This window comes from Ursus americanus, chromosome 24, assembly GCF_024610735.1.
Source record: "Ursus americanus isolate L20-20 chromosome 24, mUrsAme1.1.p, whole genome shotgun sequence".
In the NCBI taxonomy this organism is placed as follows: Eukaryota; Metazoa; Chordata; class Mammalia; order Carnivora; family Ursidae; genus Ursus; species Ursus americanus.
The window spans coordinates 9,513,572-9,534,105 of NC_142150.1; the positions used below are offsets into that span (position 1 = coordinate 9,513,572).

Here is a 20,534-nt window from a genome sequence, read left to right on the forward strand (position 1 = left end):
AAATGCGTAACCGAGGAGGCGGGGAGGTGGCTTTTACCTTCGATGGACTAAAGATGGAGACAAAGTTGACAAAGGGAACGTAGGAGTCCCCTCGCTGAAGTGGGATTCCAGTTTTCATCCTCAGGGAATTGTCTGCTATCCCCTCCAGGTAAATTCCCAGCGAGATGCCTCCCTTTTGCCCCCGATGAACTTCCCACCAACTGGCCCAGAAATCTCGTTCCCTCTGAACAGAAGCTAGCGTAGCCTCTGCTACTGTTGTCTCGGGCCGGAACTCCCTAAACTGATGAGTTGGCTCTATAAATTTATTATGGTTAATTTGGGACACAAAGGTTGCAAACCGATGATTAAGGGGAGATTAAACTAACAACTATAAGAAGCAGCTTCACTTTAATAGGTAATAAACATGTAATTGTCCGCCCTTATGTCGCCAGAAATATGTTTTCTTTCTTTTTTCTAGAAAATGTTCCCATCAAATAATGCTTTCTGTAAAAAGTTCAGTTGAAGGATTAGAGACGTTCCCATTATTTCTAGCTCGCCTGCAAGAACCCACACTGCTGAACCAAGTCAGAAGTATCTATTTTTGTCAACGGATAATTAAAATCTTTGCTCACTCTTGGCGATGTGTCTTTGGGGTTGCGCTTTTTTCCCTTGCCATTTACATACTTTGGGGAAATATGCTAAACAAAATCCAATTATTTTGATGTAACAACCTACTGTTGAGACTACAGAACAAAGTAATTGAGCGCATGTCCTTTGCAGCCTGTGTTTGGCAGTGGAGAGAGAAGCTCGCAAATTCCCTTCGTTTGGAGGGAAAAAATGTATAATTAAAATCTGGGCCCTTTATCCTCGATTCATCTTGTGCAAGGCAAACCCTGAGCAATTGTAATATTGCTCGCAGGGTGACGTAAATAATTTCAAGGGAACCAAGCTCAGTTTCCTCTTTAACGTCCTTGGCCTAATTAACTGATAGGGCTGATCTTCCCAACTGCTTCTCCTGGTGGGGGACCTCTTGGCAGGGGTTCCGGCAAAAGTGGTGGCCAGGAGTTTGGGGATAGATGGGTGGTGTGTAGGGGAGGAAGGTGCATTACTTCTGTGACCCTGTGTATCTTTGGCTTCTTTGCAGAGGCTCAAGTTGGTGTGCTCGCCACAGCCGGATTGGGGCCCATTCTTAGCTCAGCACCGTGGAGAGCGTTACAAGAACATGATTGACCCCTTGGGAACCTCTTCCCTGGGACTCAAACTGCCAGTGAAGGATTTGGAACTGGGCACCCAGTGCTAGTCCAACGGCATGGGATGGGCCAGACTTGATCCTGTTTTTCCTCTCTGCCTCCCCTCATGGTTTCCCCAGCTTTCTTCCTGTTTTCTTCTCTCTCCGCACATCTTGGTTCATGTCCTTGCATGAGAGTGGTTATGCAGAAGAGTAAGACATGGCGTTGCATGCTGTCGTGAAGAGATAGACCACTTGAGGCACTCTTCGCGCGTGTCCGTGGTGTCAGTTTCCAGAAGGGTTGGTCTTCTGAGCACATGCTTCACCTGGCAGGAGTGGGTCAGCCAGGTGAGCGCTTTCCAGGGACGTCACGAATAGGTATGTGAGACTTGGTCAGTAGGGAGGTATCCACTGTGTGTTGTCGTTGGTGGTGCCCTCGAGACCTATAGAGGATGGCAGACTCACAAGACTGGTGTTTGGACTCAGTCGTGTTGCTGAGCAATGCAGCCATTTCACAGATGCTGAAAGTTGAGGAGAGTATATTTGGAGCATCAGCAGTGGTGGCAAAATGTTTTAGAATAAGACAAGTCAGTGAATTTGGACACCAGAGGTGATTAAGTTCACATTTCCATTTACAGTTGGGGCTCTGTTTTCCTTCATTTGGACCAACTCTTTCAAGTGTGCCAAGAACTGGTACTTCAGTCTCTGGACACTGTGAATCTCAGTGAAGAGTTCTCGTCCTTCACCTGTCTTTTTTTTTTTTTTTTTTTTTTTTTAAGTAACCGTATGTGTGAGTTCCCTTGGTCATTTCCTCCCCCTGTGCACAAGAAGCCATCACGTAACTTGTGCCTAGATATAGTCAGAGTAGAGGTCCATTCTAGTTTCTACGCGACATTTAGCGCCGTGGTTCAGTGTCATGATTCCATGTTTCTTCTCTTCAGAATGTCTTTCTATGAGCTGTGGATACCTTGTCTCTTAACCTCTGGGAAAACAAGACTTACCCTGGTTCTGTCTCTATATGTTTTACATATGTAAGACATGACCTCTTACATGACAGATACCTTCTCAATTTTTACTCTTTTTCATTCACAGTAAATGCCAACTGTGATCATAGAGGAATCAAAGAAATGCAGAGTTTAATAGAAAACAACCATGATATTCACTGTGCTGGTAGTGCATTTTAGGTCACTGTATTTACAGGAATTTCTGATAAATACAGCTTAGGTAAGTAGCAAGTGAGCCAATTAAGACTATAGCTTTTAAGACTACATTTAGCCGATTCAGTTTTAAGAGTTCCCAATTCACAATACTCATAACTGTGCTCTAATGAGAGCGAATCACATGTCTGCAGAGATTGGCAAAGCCGTGACCTTTATTACCTTCTTGTATCCTGAACATGCGTATATGAAATTTTTTAAATGTGCTATGTGTTCATGTAGTGTGTACGCGTAGTGGTGTTTTCTATCCTTATAAATATCATATGAATCACTGTAGAGATGGTGAGTTTAGAATAGTGTAGTCTGGATTTTTTCCCTTACAGTAATAATATCTAAACCTAAAATTGTTTCCTTTAGGGGAGACCATTTCAATCACTTTCTTATTTGTTTGTCTTCATATTACAGGGTCTCAGGCAAAGTTTTCAGTTTAAATCTTGTATATTGATGTGACATTTTCATCCTGTTCCACAGCAGTGAAACCTAACAGAAGACTGCATTGTAACATGTTTTTGTAACATCTTTTCTTTTCTTTTCTTTTTTTTTAAATGACTTCATTTATGGAAAAAGAGGTCTCAACTCATTTTACTGAGCTCTTCTTTTTCTAGGGCAAATATCATTGTCATTTGCCAACAATGACATGAATTTCTAGGTTTCAAGAATTGCCCACGGGAACTTTAGAAAAGGAAACAAAGATGGGTTTTGAACTGTAGGTTTTCATCTCTTTTATCTGCAGTGCATGTTTGTACTTTCCTGCCTCTCTCCTAAAGCTAGAGCTTACTAGAATCTCTCACACAAATTAAACTGAGCCTCCCCTAGATGCAGCATTAGGAAGCTGAGCTATGGCCTCCTGTGTCCCAGTGTCTTCCATAGTGACCGTCTGCCCTGAACACTGGTTTCCCCAAGAAAGCCATATTGATGAGAAGCCCCCGTTACTGTAGCAGATTAGACAGAGTGGTACCCAAAAATTAGCCTCTCCAACTGATAACTGGTGGAGTGGGAGAGGCAGGGAGGAATCACGTAGGTTTGGAGATTATCTACAGCCTTTCCAATTTGAAGGCTGAAGAAAAGAGCTGAAATCAATTAGCATTCTCTCCGGGACTGGCATGCGTGTGTCAGCACGAATGATGTTTGGCTTCCCTCTCTCGCCTCTTGGCGAAAACTGGAGTTGGATGCTGGGTACCAACCCAATTTCTGCTAATTATTGCTGTTGTGATTAAAAGAAGGTGGTGGTAGGGGGAACCCACCGGCTGCTGCCAGGTCTGTTTTCTACGAACTGAAAGTTGACTTGTGAGGGCAGGGACCTCCTTGCCGGCCACACTGCGCAGTGTGTTTTGCAGTGGGGGCAGCTACCTCGGTGCTCACTGGGATTTGTCCACGTTAAGACCCAGTAGCTGTTCCCTGAACAGCCAGAGTGTTTTTCCCTTTCCCTACAATTTCCAAGTTTCACGTAAAATTCGCTTCAGGGGGAAAGGTTCCGAACTTATCTGGAAACGGTGACTTTGTAAACTCAGTTTTACCCATTTCTCGAGCCATATTCCACTCTGAGGCTTTCCCTGGCAGAGAGGTGTTCAGCGTCCGAGCTGACTCGTCATCGTGCATCGACCTTGGCTGCACCCCCCCTAGACTTGGCTGGACGTTTCCACGCTATGTGTTTTCTTCCGTAGTCAATTGGAAGAAAAAAAATACGAACGAATAAAAAGAAAATGAACAGCATTGTGACAAACTGCTACTTGACTGTTCTCCTTCAAACTGAGTTAAAAACCAAGTTGCTGAGGATAAACTTTCATTTGTTCACTGTGCAGCATGGTGGGGTATTTTCCACTTGTGAGATTATTTCCCAGCACCAACAAATGCCAGAAACCCATTCAGAGAAAAAAAAAAGCCATATGTTAAAAGCAGTAACCTTGTAAAATCCTAAAAGGAGAAAAAAATGTGTATTTCTTAACTATTGGTGTTGTGGCTTCTTATGCAAATGTTTGTCTTGCATATTAGTAACTTTTAATCTCTTTAGGGCTGTGTGTCTGTCTGTGTACATGTGTGTCCAATCTGGTCTTATTTTGTTTGTTTCTTTTTCCTTTATATTTACTCGTTGCATGAAAGCTGTGGTCAATGCAAAATCTCGATGACCTCAATGTCTTTGAAATTTCCAATGTGTTTTTAATGTGTAAGAAATGTAATCAACTGGTATTTCAGTGAGCAGCACTTTAAAAAGAATTTAACACGATGATCTTGTAAATGGATAAGACTTGGGTTGTCTTTATGCTAATATTGCATCAGACTTGAGTTTCCCTGAATGAAGTTCTTATTCTGCTATCTACACGTGCCTCAGTTCTTCCTGACAACCTTCACCGGTCAGCATGGTTTTCCCATGCCTAAAATTAAAAAATTTTCTTTCTTCTCTGTTCCCTTGGCCATCAGTCACTGTCCTCTTCCCAGAGACTTGCACAATGACTGTTGCTAAATGTATGCGTGACGGCAACGTCCGACCGCTGCTGCCGTCCCTGGAGCTGGTTTGTGACGCTCTTCTTTGAGGCAGATGACTGAAGTGAGAGCGTGCTGTATAGCAGGTTGTCTTGCAGGGACCAAAGGCCAAGGCCAGCAAATGAGCACGTCCTCTGTTTCACCCTGGGTGGGTATCGTGCAGAAAACTTCCAGGGCGGGAGCAAAGGTCTGGGTGAGTTTAATCTTGGTAGTCATTTCTCCACGAAGCGTCCCGAGGATTTGTAAAAGCGAAGCTCCCTGTCTTTCCCAGATTTTGCTTCAACCATACAGAAAGGCCAAGTAATTTTGAATTGTCGTCTCAGCTGGGGTCACCTCTGAGCAGCCCGCAGCCAAAGAGACAAAGTCTTTTCAGATTGGGCGTGCATCACCTCTGAAAGCAGTGGTTTGATTTGCTTGCTGTGGATTAAATACATCTTCAGGTAACCATTTGCCTTATAGGTGTATTTTATTGTTAGGGTGATACTTAGCAATTAACTAGGACCTGTTTTGTCTTTTTTTTTTTTTTTGGTCTTTCTTTTGCACTTTATGGACCTATCATGGGATAGGTTTATTCTGAAATTGCGTACTTGGCTAATGTCCTAAATGCAGGCATCTTAAGTGGTACTGTTGCCTATGAATAAAGATATGCTCCCTAATCAGGTCCTTATATTTTTTCATTAACTGTACATGAAGAAAATATATTATGTTACAAATGATGCATCATATATATATCTTACAGAGTACATATTATATACTGTACACTATTCATTTGAAAAGTCATTATTCTTGAGGCCCTACCTCAAATTTTGTATTTATGTCTACAAATGCAATTTATTGTATTATATATTTGCCTATTATATACCGATATAAATTAGAATTTATCTTAATAATGTATGAGTTCACAAAACCCTAAATAAATGTCAGTGTTCAAAACATGATGATTATAGTATCGTGTCTACTACAAACCCATTACCCACATTCTCTCTTTCTTAACAAATGGCCTTCAGGTATCTCCAGGATTGATCTATTTTATTGGGAGGAATCTGGAACAGAAATGGAAAACTGCCCTCCTGGGAAAATGAGATATTGTGCTGCTGCAGAAACAAATGCCAGTTAAATTGTTACACTGTTAACCAACAGAATGCACTATTGTTTGCTGAATTATTAATTACCCCTCATGGGGAGGAGGAGAGGGAGCGGGAGAATCCAGGTGACTCTGAACAGAGGGACTGGGCGAGTAGAATCCTTGGGTGTGTTTGAATGACCATTTTGCCAATCTTCAATTCAACTTTTTTTCAATTCAGCAAAAGTTTAATGTAGCTTCTGCATTGAGTTAGACCCCAGGCAAAACAGAATAAAAAATAGAACAGTCCCAGATCTCAAGGAACTCAGAGCTTAGTAGAAAGACTACTTCTGTTAAACAAACAAATCAATAAAGGCCATTCCCCCACTTAAAGTGGGCATTCCCTGCCCAGAGTTCGGCCCTGAGTTCCTATGCCACTGGTGGCTGGGCATTCCTGTCTGATCCCGCCAACCCAGAAGCTTGACTCTGTCCTCAAATGAATATAACACAATCACCCTCTGCTTCCATCTTCAGCTTCTGTGTTGACAGCCTACGGGGCTTGGCTGGGCCACCTTTAGAGGGGAAAGAAATGCCCTCACAAGCTGATTCTGAAAACCTGCCAAAAGCATGCGTGTCCATCCCGTGTAATGGGAGTGACACACACCCACACTCAGCCTTGTCCATAACCTTGCACTCGAGCATGCAGACTGAGTGGCAAATCCCTAACTCAGCGTAAGACCTTATCGTGAAAGATGAAGGAAGAGAGCGTGGTGGGACCAGAGTTTGGTGCGGCCTCATCCTCCTTGGTTTCACTCCTGAAATCCCCTTGCTCAGTTGTGTTTTCTGTTGACTTTTTTTGAGAATTCTCAAGCATACATAAAAGTGGGGAGTATGCAGTAATGAATTCCCATGTCTACGTCACTCAGTTTCAACAATTATCAACTCATGGCCAGGTTTTTCTCGCTTATCCCTGTCTCCACTCTGGACGGGAATCTTGCAGTATTTCTTCGGACCATTTCAAAAGATCTCAGAAGCCATAGAATTTTACTTGGAAATGCTCTGTTGTGTTTTTATACTCCCTTTTAAATCGTCTTTCCTTACACTTGTGTGATGAGCAGTGGGTCCTATGTAAGTGATGAATCACTGAATTCTACACCTGGACCCAATTTTACCGTATATGTTGACTAACTAGAATTTAAATAATAGCTTCAAATAAATAAATAGTGGTGCCTGGGTGGCTCAGGTGGTTGAGCATTCAACTCTTGATTTCTGCTCAGCTCATGATCTCAGGGTCTTGGGACCGAGGCTAGCGTCAGGCTCTGTGCTTAGTGGCGAGTCTGCTTGAAAGTCTCTCTTGCCCTCTCCCTCTGCCCCCTGCCCTCATGCGCACTCACATGCTCTCTCTCTCTAAAATACTAAATAAATCTTAAAAAAAAATTTTTTTTTAAATAGTCTTTCTCTAAACTGGGATAATAATAAAATGTGGGAAGCACAGAGCTCACGCAGCATGGCAGAATCAGTCTACTCTGGGCTGTTAAAGAGGGATGCAGGGCTCTGTCTGGGAGGAGCTAGTGTGGTGTTCGCACTTACCACTCTCCCGTCTTCCTCCACCCAATCTGTCCTCTTGTTTTCCTTTGTTTGACAGCTACTGGTCCCGTGTACTTTGCAGCTATTTTCCTACGGAGCTTATTCCTTTGATAGTCCTCTGCTTTTGCTCATGCTTCCTTCCTCCTTCTTTCTAGATGTCTCTCCTGGAACCAGAGATTCAGAATCTCACAGTTGCATGGAAATCCAAGGCCATTCCCTGCAGTATCTCTGATACACAAGTTCTCATACAATAGTCTGTTTTGCGGGAACTGGATTTAGAAGAGACCCATGTGGGAGGAGTAGTCACTGTCTAGAAAATTCACCATGGGGACTCTTTACAACAGGAAACTCCTCCAGTGTCTTCTAAAACACCTCAACTTTACAAAGATTGGGTTTACTTCTGTGATTTACACATTCTAATATGTAACAGAGACTATGTGTAATTTTAGGAGAATCGTGATTTTCCAAGTCATTTAACTTAGTCCCCTTCCCCTTTGCAGCAAACTTTTCCAAACACTTGTAGGATTAGGAGAAAATAATGACTAGAATATAGTATGGATCCACACTGAAGCAGACTCACACTTCCACGATTCATTGATTCAGTCTCTCATTTATTTACTTTTCCACTCTACTCAGGGTCTTCATTATTTATGTTTCCAGTACCTAAGAGTTTGTGACACACAGTAGATACTCAATAAATGTATTTTTTAACTGAATGAACAAATATTGAGTATTGGCTCTGTACAAGGGACAGAGCTCAGTGCAATAATGTACAAAAACAAAACAAAACAAACCCAAAAACCATGAGTAAGACTAGATCCTTCCCTTCAGGTTACTCAGGCTGAGTGGAGCTTTAAGATTGGTATGTACATTGCCATAATATACAGTGGAAAGTGCAACGTGCAACAAAAGGATTTAGGATAAGAGTATATTAAGGAGGTACAGAGGAAGAGATTTCTTCTGGCTGAGAGGATTAGGCAAGATTTCATAAGATAGGGATCTGGGGAGGATGTTGACCACAAGGAGGGTGTTAAGATGAGCTTTCCAGGTAGATGAAAGCACGGAAGTGATGGCATGGGTGTAGGACAGACCATCTCAAGAAGAAGTGATGGATGAAACCGGAAGATACAGTAAATGCTTGTGGGAAGTGAGGCCTGAGGCTGAAAATGTAGTTTAGGACTTGACAGTCAAATTCCTTCAATGCCAACATAAAGAGTCCAGATGCTGTCTGACAGGCCACTGGGAGCCATGGAAGGTTATTGAATAGTGGAGAGAGATTTCCTGGCAGAGGCAGCTATGATGCCGGAGAAAAGCACTGTTTTGGGGTCAAGGGCCAGCTCCTTTCCTTGTTTACACAGTCTCCATATTCTCGCTTATAAAACAGGAACATAGTTGCTGAGACGATTCAACTGAAGTTTGTATGTGAAAATGTAACACTGCCAGTGAATGTTGAGTGTTTACTATTAGAGTCCGATTTGTGCATTTGGAACGTTGACCTGGTCTCTGTGTCAAGGACGGATGAGAGTGGGGAGGAACTTGAAGCAAAATCACTGGTTTGATTATGCAAGAAACCAGCCCTTTCAAAATGTCAGAGGTGAACTCCAAGAGACCAACCAGGGTATAAATCTAGAAGTATTTGGGATCTCTAGCAGGTAATCTCCTTCCTGACTCATGTGACTGGGGCCACCAGGGGTTACATTGAAAAGTTAGAGCACTCCGCATGGAGATGACATGAACCAATAGGAATAGACATGGCAGTGGGGCTGGAGAATGGTCCTGGAGACTCTTGCCCTGCTAAGTGCTGCCATGTTAGTTTCTGGATCTTGGCGCTGTCTCAGAGTCCAGGGCAGGTGCTGGGGCAGGTGTGGCTCAGGGGTTTCAGGACAGGCTGCGTAGTGTTTCCTCATGCCTTCTCCTCTCACTCACTTAGTGGAGGCTGAGGGATTCTGTGGTTGTTTATGAGGGATGCTCATTTGCACAATTCGTCCCTCATGTCCATCCCATGTGGGGGTTGCGGACAGACGCTCAGAGAGAGCTTTACGCCCTACTTTCTGAGGTAGCATGAATTTGATCTTTCTTGGCTGAGAGCTTTGACACAGACCATAATAAACAAAAAAATCACTCGGCCCCACCTACTCAAAAGTGGAAAGTCCTGCTAAGCACGAGCCCATGATAGTCTTGATGTGCACGCCTTCCCTGTTCTCGCCTTCTTGGGAGAGCTTCACAGCCCTACACACCCTGTGTCTTGACGTGGGGGCAGGATGAACTGGCACCAAGCCAGTCCTGGTATTCCGCAAAGTTGGTACAGTGTGAGAGAGAGTGGTGGAGACTGAATTTCTCTGGATTCCTGTTCTTCCATTCTTTAGTAACGTCTTCAATTTTAACTAGGCTTATTGTCACTCGGCCAAATGTGACATTTCCCAGTCCCCTTGCAGCAGGTATGGTAGATTGGCTGCTGACTCTACTTCTTCACCCAACCCTGAATCACATCCGGGCCAATGTCCTCATCATGAACAGATGGTATTTCTTGCCCCTTGCCTTTAATAGCACGTGAGCAGAAGTGACAGTGTGCCCGTTTTGAGTCTAGACCTTAGGAGACCTGGCCTGTTGCCACTTGCTCATTTGTGACTCCTTGTGCCATGAGAAAAACATGTCCTGGCTAACCCGCTGGTCCAAGGCAGATGAGAGGCATGTGGGAGAGAGCCACTCAACTGACACATAGACCCGCTATGAGAAATCAATCAGCTCAGCCACTGTGGCCCGTAGCAGAAGTGCCTAGCTGAGACCAGCCCAGATGAGCTGAATCCTAGCCAGCCTGCAGATATGTGAGAATACATGCTTGGTGTTGTATGCCACTGAAACTTTGTGGCTGGTCGTTATGCAGCAACAGCTAACAGAAACATAGGGAATGGCCGTATGACTAAGTTCTACGTGAAGATAAATAGAAGCGATACATGGGACTCTGAGGTATGGTCTTCTTCTCTTTATTCTATTCCATGTTTGCTATCTGGAATGTGGATATAATGGCTGGAGTATCAGCAGCCATATTGGATCATAGGGATGACAGAGCAGAGATCTGGAAGGAGCCTGGATCCCTGAGTATTCATAGAACCAGCGGATGAAACGTGGACTGCCCAGCTCTAGAATCAAACATCTCTTATTGAAGTTATTATTGTTTGGGAGATTTTCTGTTATACAAAGCCAGATGGAATCCTCAGTGATACAGGTCATTAAATAAACTAGGAGGACTAGAAGGAGACCTAGGGAACCACTGGAAAATGTGGGAAAGTTTAATGTTACTTTGTTGGCAAGGAGAATTTTTTGTGGCCTGTGACTCTGGAAAGTAGTCTAAAAAGCATTGGAAAGGACAATTTCCATTTTATGTAGCTGACAGAGCCAGTCTCATGAACCGATGGGATAGGTTGTTGCCTAACGTGACTAGAGTGAGCTCTCCTGGTTCTAAAACCTCTCACTATGCCATCCCAGGGCCTGAAATTCCTTCAGTGGCTATTCATCTATTCAGTGGCTTTGGGTCATAGACTTGCTCATGGAAGCTGTTTTCAGTGAGGACTTCTCCGTCTGTCCTCGCTCCGTGTGAGCAGGTATAAGAGGATGCCTTCCTCCTAACTTTCCCACAGAGTGATGGTAACACGGTTGAGCACATGGGACTTCTAATAGGAATAAAGTATTGTTTTAAGGCCTAGATAAGAAGACCGGGTACACACTTTTATGGGCAGCCAAGTGACACTTTATGAAGGAGACTTTATGGAGGAAAGTTTGAAAGTTGTGGAGGGGGAGTCAGTCATCTCTTCCCCGCACATTTGGTGTCCATGATGAGAAATTTTCCTTAAACTCTTTTGGCCTTTTATTCCACTCCCTTCCTACTCCTTACAGAGGAGAGGGCAGAGCCATTGGTCCTCATTTCTCAATGAATTCTCTTTTACACTCTTGCTTCATCCACACCAATGGGAGCTGATGGCTGTGCCAAGGTCCAGCCTAGAGATGGCCAGTCCATTGGACTTCCACAGTAAGCTAGTCTCTTCCAGCATTGTGTCTATGTTCATAAAACTCATGTTTGGCCCCCTGCTAACTCTTTTACTTATCAGTTGGTCAAAACTTATGCAGGGAACAGAACTGCTATTTACTCCTCTCCCACAAGACCTCAACAAGGAGACTGACTCCCCGGGCTTCATCCCAGGAGAAGCAGTAGACAGTTCTGAAGCTTAACAATTCAGCACACAGATTCTGTAGTCATGCTGCTTGGGTTTGAAGCTTGGCTCAGCTGCTCCTTTGGCAAATGGCTCAGTTTCCGTATCTGTAAAATAGGTATAGTAATCCTGCTTACCGAATTGGGTTGTCTTGAGGACTAAATCCTTGGAAAGCACTTCTCTTAGAACAGTAACCCAGCCAGAGTTACATGTAATAAATGGAGCCATTATTATTCCGGTCAGGGTTGGGGCAAGGCCTGTTTCTGGGGGGACACTCTCCTGCTGGAGGGTGGCATGTCTGGTTTCCCTGGTCTACAGCAATGGACAACGTGTGCTTCCTGCATGACAGTCCTTAAAATCTGGGTATGTGCACACCTTGGTTCTTGTCATCGGAACCTTGCAACTCCTCCAAGATTATTGATGTTAGAGATTAGGAGGGTTTCATCTGGAGAATTATGAGATGCCTTTATCTACATGTCTCTCTAAAGATTTTTCTGTCTTCCTGCAGGTTGATACCTAGCTTTGGTCCAAACAGTGGTTGAAGCTGCAAGACAGAAGGATAATAGTTAACTTAGCAAAATAGAAGTCCCTCTAATTTGAATGTCATTTAAGTTTGAATGTAGTAATCGGAAGGCGACATTTTTCATGTAGAATTCATATATTCCTCTAGAGACAGAAGTACGTGCATGAATGTACTCATTCAACCCCTCTTTATGAGGGGTTGCATGCGTGCTTCAGGAAATGAGAATACCCACAAAGGTTAGGGTGCATGGTTTCCAGGGGTGCTGGGGCTGCCAGCTTGTGAAGGAGACTTGGGGTTTTTGCGTTTTCCTAGGCTCTGCCCCCAAATTGGCACTTGTATTAATTTCTAGGGCAGCCATATCATAGCAATATGAACTGGAAGGCTTCACACAGAAACTGGGACTCTCATAGTTCTGGAAGTTAGGAATCTAAAATCGAGGTGTTGGCAGGGCCATCCGCCTTCCGAAGCCTCTGGGGGAGGACCCTCCCTTGCGTCCTCCAGCTTCTGGTGGCTGGAACACTTCACTGCTGGCCTCCTTTGTCCCATGGTGTTCTCCCTGTCTCTGTCGTCCCATGGCATTTCCTCTTCTTAGAAGGCCATATTGAATTAAGGCCCACACTCGTGACCTCATCTCGACTCAATGACATCTGCAAAAACACAGTTTCTAAACAAGGTCACATGCATACGTACTGGAGGGTGAGGATTCCGAAATACCCTTTTGGGGGACACAATCCAATCTGTAACAGCACTATCCTCTGATTTTCTCCAGTTTTATAAGGAAGCTTGTTATGTGTCCACAGATGTGAAGGTAGTTGAAAGGCTGTTTGGACCAAGGACAGCAGTTCGGGCGGGGGCGGGCTGAGGGGCAGTAAATGAGATGCAAAGTTTCTCTGCCTCGGATCTGCCTCTAGCTTGTGGATTTCGTTTGGATGCTACAAAGAGTCCTTCTTGCTTGCCCTCTGTGGGATCCATTGTCCCACAGAGTCAGCAGTGGGGCAGTGCTGGGGGCCAGTGCGATAAGGCAGTCTGTTGCCTTGGTGATGGCCAGTGAGAAACGTCCGTTCTCCATGCTGCTTCCGGGAGACCGTCCACTGAGTCATTCAACGAACATTTATCCAGCTCCTAAAATGTGCTAGGTACTGTTCTAGGTGGGGAGGTATATTGATGAACAAGAAAGGCAAAAATCCTACTCCTGTGGAGCTTGCATTGCACTGGTGAGACAGAATAAATAAGCCAATGACTAAATCATTATTTCAGATAATAGGAAGCACTATAAAAATAAAGCTAGGGAAGGAGGCAGACAGAGACCACGGTGAAATGAGAAGAAGACCCTTCTTTAGGTAGGGGCTCCCAAGGAACTGACGTTCGAATGGAGATTTGAGAGACATAAAAAGAGACTCACACAAAGATTTATGGGAACAATGTTCCAGGGAGTGGGAGCAGTCCATGAGGAAGGTAGGAACTTAGAATGTTTGAGGAATAGCAAGAAAGCTGATCTGGAGGGGGCAAGGGGTAGGGAGTGGGCAGAGGCTTACTTAGTGAGATGTTTGGATGTTTTTACAACATGGTGGAAAAGTGCAGGGGTATTTTTTGCAACGGAATGGGATTGGACACATGGTTTAAAAAGCAGACTATGACTGCTTGGTGATGGGGAGTGAATTGTAAGCAGCAAGAGAGGAGGCAGAGGGAATAATGGGGAATTGATGGCAGTGGACCAGGAAAGGGACAATGATGGACTAGAGCAAGGTGGGAGTAGTGAGGGGCAGTGAGAGGTGGCTGATTTGGGGTTTTTCCTTAAGGTATACTGACAGGGCTTGATGGCTTGAATGTGGGGGTATAGGGAAAGCGAGTCAAGGATGACCCAGGTTATTTGGTTGGAGCACCTGGTGAAGGCTGGTCCCATCTCTTAGAAGGCAGCAGGAAGCAAGTTTGGGAGGAGGGAAAAATCAAAAGTCCTCATTTGGCCATATTATAATTTTTTCCCCCATGACATTAAAGTTTTTTTTTTTTTTAAAAAACAGCTTTATTGAGATACAATTTACATACCATCAAGCGAAACTATTTAAAGTGTACAACTCAACGGGTTTTAGTATATTAATCTGTGAGTTCTTCATTCACCACCACAATCCACGTTAGAACATCTTCATTACCCCCCAAATAAACCTTGTGCTCTTTAGCTGTCACATGCTAATCCTTCCTTCCCCTTCCCCTCAGCCCTAGGCAGCCACTATGCTACTGTCTCTGTAGATTTGCTGATTCTGGACATTTCTTATAGATGGAATAAGATGTAATCCCTTGTGACTGGCTTCTTCCACTTAGTATAATGTTTTCAAGATTCATCTGTGTTACGGCGTGCACGAGTACTTCATTTCTCTTTATTGCTGAATAATATTCCACAGTGTAAATACGTCACATTTATTTATTCATTCATCGGTTGATGGGCACTGGGCTATTTCCACCTTTTGGCTATTATGAGTAATGCTGCTAAGAATGCTTGTGCACAACTTAGCGTGTGGACATTTGTTTTCATTTCTCTTGTGTGTGTACCTAGGAATACAATTGCTGGATCATATGGTGACTTTATGTTTAATGGTTTGAAGAACCATTTTACATCCCCACCAGCAGTATATGAGGGATCTAATTTCTCCACTTCCTTGTCAACATTTATTATCTGTCTCTGATTTTAGCTATCCTAGTGGCTGTGAAGTGAGAGCTCACTGTAGTTTTGATCGGCATTTCCCAGATGGCTAATGATGTTGAGCATCTTTTCATGTGTTTATTGGCTTTTTGTATATCTTCTTTGGAGGAATGTCTCTTCAGATCCTTTGCCCAGTTTTCAAGTTGCGTTGTCTATTTGTAATAGCTTCTTAATAGATACAAGTCTCAATCAGATATATAACTTGCAATTTTTCCCCTGTTCTGGGAGTTGTCTTTTCACTTCCTCTGGTGTCCTCTCGGAAGCACAAATGTTTTTAATTTTGATGATGTGGTCATATTACATTTAACACCTAATAGGTAGTTCGGTGGATAAGCCTGGGGTTCAAAGGAGAGACTGGGGCTGGGGATACACATTTGAGAATCATCCATTATAGACAGTACTGAAAACCATGAAGTTCGATGAGAACATGGAGGAGTGAGTGTGGCTGGAAGAGAAGAGGGCTGATATTTAAGGGTCAGGAAGGAGAGGTGGAGAGGTAATCAAAGGAAGCTCCTGGCTCCTGGAGAAACCACGAAGGAAGCTATTCAGAAGGGAAGGGGTGGGGCGCCACCTTTGGCTCAGGGCATGATCCCAGCGTTCTGGGGTCGAGCCCTGCATCGGGGTCCTCCACTGGGAGCCTGCTTCTTCCTCTCCTACTCCCCCTGCTTGTGTTCCCTCTCTCGCCGGCTGTCTCTCTGTCAAATAAATAAATCAAATCTTTAAAAAAAAAAAAAAAGAAGGGAAGGGTAGACTCGTGATATGCCATTGGGTTAATGCAGTCTCATTGCTTCCTCCACTGAGCACGGGTCCCATCGCGATATCCCAATATAGCACCTACACAGCCACGTGGTCCCTTCATTGCCACTACAGAAATTTGCTGGGTGTATTCTGTGAAAGTTACCTTAGCCGAACAGGTCTACACACTCAGAATCCCCACTCAAGAAATGCACTTATACGAGGGGATCAAAGTACTGAGTTATGTAGGAAGATTTATGACCTTATTGAGATTAACTCTTGTTATTGTTAATGGATATGATGCTGCAAAGCTTTGACAGAACGTATGTCTTGCTTTATTTTTTAATGGAACACGCTAAAAGCCCCATCCCACAGGACCAACTAATTACACAGACTTCAAGATAGAGAACGCTAAACGCCTTACCCAGACCACATTTTCCCTTTACTGGGGTCACTGTGACTTCCAGGGATTCTAGGATTTCTGACACCAATGAAAGGGCCTTTGAAACAAAAGTTCAAAACCACTAAAGGCTGCTCCTGTTGAGGTGTATTTAAAAAACTGCAGAGGAGAGAGGGGCCGTGGCTCTCACAACACAACGTGGTTTATGGGTATTCTCATTCACAGTCCCAACTAAACTTGAACCCTATTTTCTGCAAGATGTGTGATTTTAATGCTGGCTTTAAAAGTAACATGCTCCAGGTCGAAGGAAAAAGTCCCTACTCTATGATGAAAACGCAGAGTCAAGGCAGACAGATCCCCTCTGGGCTTGAGTTGAATCCCAGAAGAGTTGGAGAATCAGTTTAGCTTTGACATCAGTTTACCTCTTAATCTTTCAGCTCAACTTCCAGAGTACAAAATACACTTCTTTGTTGACTTCCCTCCTTCCTCCTCAGCCATCAGGAGCTCGAATTTACCTGCTTGTTCACTTTCTTTTTCATCTGCCAAGGGACCACAACGTAAAGGGCCAAGTGGGACAGTGGCTCGCATACAGAAATATCCAGAAAAATAGGGCAGAGACCAGAAGAGCATGTAGAAGCTTCTCTCTTAATAAGCAGCGCTGCTAATTTGGTGACCTTCAGTAGGGTCTCCTGGGGTCCTAGCCATGTGGGGATTAGAAATATGGGGAGTGAGAGGGGGTGAAAGAAATGAGAAGGGCAGATCCTTATCAGTGAACAGAATTCTGAAACATTGGGACTGGTTTCCTGGAGATGAGGGAAGGCTGTTCAAAGAAGTTTCCCTTTCCTCCCCAGGGATTGCAAATATTAAAGGGGTGGGGTGGGCTCAGAGAGAGGAGCCCAGTGAGGCCAAGTGGAGGAGCTTTAAATCCCCGGGCGGCTCATTTGGTGTAAATCAGAGGTTCCGTCATCTGATTTCACGATTCTGCATCCTAGCTATTAATAATATTCCTGGATGGAAGTGCGACAAAACCTGGGATATCTTTATAGGGAAGGCCGGGGTCCGGAAGGGGGTCACAGAGTAGGAAGAGGCCTTCTCTTTTTGCCCACAACAAAGTCTAACTTTCCTCTTCGGGGAATATTGTTGGGGCGGGGGAAGGGTCCCAGAGGCACTGCGAGAGAGGCCAAAACGTAACTATGAAAGGAGAGTAGGGCTTTTCACAGAACCATCAAGTCACCGAGAAAAAAAAATGGTCAGGAATTTCCCCTATGTGGCAGCATTTGCCCTGCAGAACCGGAAGGTTTGCAGATAGACTCCCCAAATCCCCCTGCATCTCATTCCAGCTCGGGGACCCTTCTTCGGTGCCCCCCGCCTCGGCGGCCTCCCTCCGCGCTCCCAAAGCGTGTGCCCAGAGAGAGGGGGGGTCCCCCCGAGAGAGGAGACGGAGGTACAGGTGGTGAGCACGGACTCGGCCGCCATCCCCCTCAGCCCATCGCCCCTCCCCTCCCCGTCGCCCGAACGAATCCCGAGTAATTGTTTTCCGGGGAGGGGCTGGGCGCGCTCCGTGGCGCCGCCCGGGTCAGGGTTCCCGCGGGGGGGAAAAGCCCACTCGCGAGGGCTCGGCGGCTCTTCGTCTCGGCCGGGATGAACTGTGGCAACTTCGGCAGCCCCCACGGCGGCGGCGAAGCAGAGCCAGAGACAGTGGCGAGGCCAGCTCGGCCGGGCTGGAGCGCGTGAAGCCGAGGGGGCGCCTGGCGTCTTCAGCGTCTCCCTATCGGCTGCGCGTCCCGGGACTCCAGTTCCGGCGCTCCTGGTGGTAGCGGCTTCCGCGCCTGCCGCCGGGTCCTCGCAGGTCGGCGAGCGAAGCAGGAGAACCCGATCCCAGCGCCGAGAGCAACCTGCCGGAGTGGCCGAGCCCCGAGCTCCCGCCCCAGCTCCGAGGCGGGCGCAGCCGCAGCGGGGACCGGGACCCGAGCCCCGCGCCGCCGCCGCCCGCGGTGGGGGGCGGGCTGGGGGCGGGGCGGCCGGGGCCGCCTTGCGGGGCGCGATCCCCGAGCGCAGCACCCGGCGCTTGCCGAGCCACCTCCCCCGCCGCCCGCTAGCAAGTTTGGCCGCTCCGTGCCCGGCGCGCCTTAGGATCCAGGCGCATTTGTTTCCTCCTGGTTTCCGCGCGCCCCGTTTGGCGGGGACCCTCGGGAGCGATGCCGAGGGATGTGATTTTAGTTGTGTGGTTCTGTGTGTGCACCGCCAGGACAGGTAAGCAGGGTTGGGGCGGTCGGAGGCATGCCGGGGAAAGGGGGAGCCGCGCCGCTGTGCCCAGTGCCGGCACAGGCGTCGGGAGACCTGGATTCGAGCTCCGCGCTGGTCCGGGAAGGACGGCGCAGCGTGGATGGGTCCCTTGGATCTCTCTGCCTTGCTCCAGGGCAAAGCGTGAGAAGTGGGACTCACGGGTTGGAAGATGCCCCCGTGAGTGCCCCCTTCCTTGGAGACGCGGCCTCGCGGACGCCAGAGTGAGGGGCGCGGCCGAGCCGGCGCACCCTCCTGCTCTTAGTAACCAGCTTCCGGGTCGAAACCACAGCAGGTTCGGCCCGCGAGTCCCACACCCCCGAACTTGGAAGGTGCGGTGGAAACCGGTCTCCCGGCGCGGGGCCGGGCCGGGAAGGGGCAGCGGCGGGAGTCGCACCCGCAGAGAGAGCGCTTCCGGCCGGCCGGCGGGCGCGGCCGGGGCCCGGGAGGGCACGGCACCGGGTGAGGGCTGCAGGCGAACCGCGGGATTCCGTGGTCTCGCTGGTCTCCTCGGACTCTCCCCAGGAGAACTCCAGGAGCATTTTCTCCCTTTCCACCCTGTCCCCAAGGGCTGGACGAACAATAATTCGGGGGAATTAGAACCGTGGAGACAATCCAGGGAGATTTTCTCAAGCTCCCAACCAGTTTTCCCTTGCTATAATTGCCGGTTGGGGATTGTGGAGGGAGGACTAGGATAATTGGCGTAATTTCTGAAGTCCCCACTTCGTTCTGCCTTCAGAGACGCAGTTGTGAGGACTCTAAGAGCACCTCCTTCCATCCGCTCCCACTCACCCCCAGCCCCCATACCTCTTGGGGTTTGGAGACCCGTTCTCAGTCGTCTTCTCCACGGGTCTAATAGTAGAGGTGAAGGTGGGGTGGGGTGGGGTAGGCACAGTATGGGCAAAAATACAGCTCTCCCATGCTGGGGGTGGGGGTGGGAGCGTGGCGAATTTTTATTCCTGTGCTAGCCAGCCTTGGTACGCGCTGCCGACCTTGCACCCCAGAACCGGCGTGTAGTCACTTCTCCCTTTATCTTTTCTTCTTTTACCACTAGCATTTCCCTTCTCTAGAGCCATAGCCTCCTTCCCAGGCCAGGCAGCAAGTTTATGGGGGAAAGGGCTGGGGAGGGTGCCGTGCCTAGGTTGGCCGGAAAGTTCCCTCCGCCTGCGCCCCAGGCGCCCCTCTTTGGCAGTTAGCCCGCCTGAGGATACAAAGTTGGGCGTCTCAGAGCTTCTTGCTGGCCTGTTCGTTTACCCAGGTCTGAGAGGGTAGCAGTTTTCCCTTTGCTTAATGGAACAGCAACGGGTGTGGACTTCTCCAGGGACAAAAGGAATCCTCCTTCCTTTCCTATCTTCATCTGAGCTTCTGAAGGCTGCAGGGACGCCAAGGCTCAGTCCAGATTAGAATAGTTGCTTCTTGGGTATGGGCACATCGGGATGGGCTAGGCTTTTAAAACCAAGAGCGCCCTGGAAGAAATGCGCCCCCAGAAGATCAGGACGGGCGAGGCTAGTGCAGAACATGGGCGATCAGTCCCGTGCGCGGAGAATCTGGTGCTGGTGGGCATCTTAATGGAGGAACGGAAGAGAGACAAACTAGATGGGGGAGGGGGCAGCTTCTTGGTCATTTCACATCCTCAAGTGCATATCGTCACTGGTATGCCTGTCTTTTTTTCTCATTAGTTCTTTGAAAAGTAGGCAAAAAGTGCCTCCATCCGGAATGGACTGTGTCTCCAGGGTGTATTGCTAGTGGAGATCTTTAAGAACAGTCTTTTCCCCTTCCCCACACCAACCCCCTTTAAATCTTGTAAAAATTCTGTTGTAGGGAAGATTCATTCATGTATTTATTCACTCATTCAATGAACAGTTGAGCGCCTTGCTGGGTGCCAGGATTGCTTATGCAGAGGGGAAGCGACTTGACCCTTGACTTCCAGGAACTTAAAGCTTAGCTGAGAATCTAGGTAGAAACTGGAACCCCCCTCTCCCCCCCTTTTTTTCCTACAGCTTGATGGGGTGGGGAGAAGGAGAGGAGGGAGTATAAGAAGTTTCAGTGAAAGCAATACAGAGAAGAAATGGTAGGAATGAATTATGGGGAAGGGTGGTTGGTGGTCAGGGAAGGCTTTAATCAGGAGGTGA

General features: G+C 46.8%; 2 protein-coding genes across 3 annotated transcripts in view; both read left to right on the forward strand.

Moving 5' to 3' along the window:
* The window catches only part of SLC6A5 (solute carrier family 6 member 5), a 50,735-nt gene extending 49,456 nt beyond the window's left edge, over positions 1–1,279 (forward strand). The window contains exon 16 of the mRNA XM_045808664.2: positions 1,124–1,279. Coding sequence (XP_045664620.1) covers positions 1,124–1,279 — 156 coding nt within the window. The remainder of the gene's footprint in view (positions 1–1,123) is intronic.
* A 16,469-nt stretch (positions 1,280–17,748) lies between these two features.
* NELL1 (neural EGFL like 1) overlaps positions 17,749–20,534 on the forward strand; it is an 823,559-nt gene continuing 820,773 nt past the window's right edge. For both annotated transcript variants that reach the window (XM_045808610.2, XM_045808609.2), the window contains exon 1: positions 17,749–18,372. In XM_045808610.2, coding sequence (XP_045664566.2) covers positions 18,318–18,372 — 55 coding nt within the window. In that variant the 5' untranslated portion in view covers positions 17,749–18,317. The remainder of the gene's footprint in view (positions 18,373–20,534) is intronic.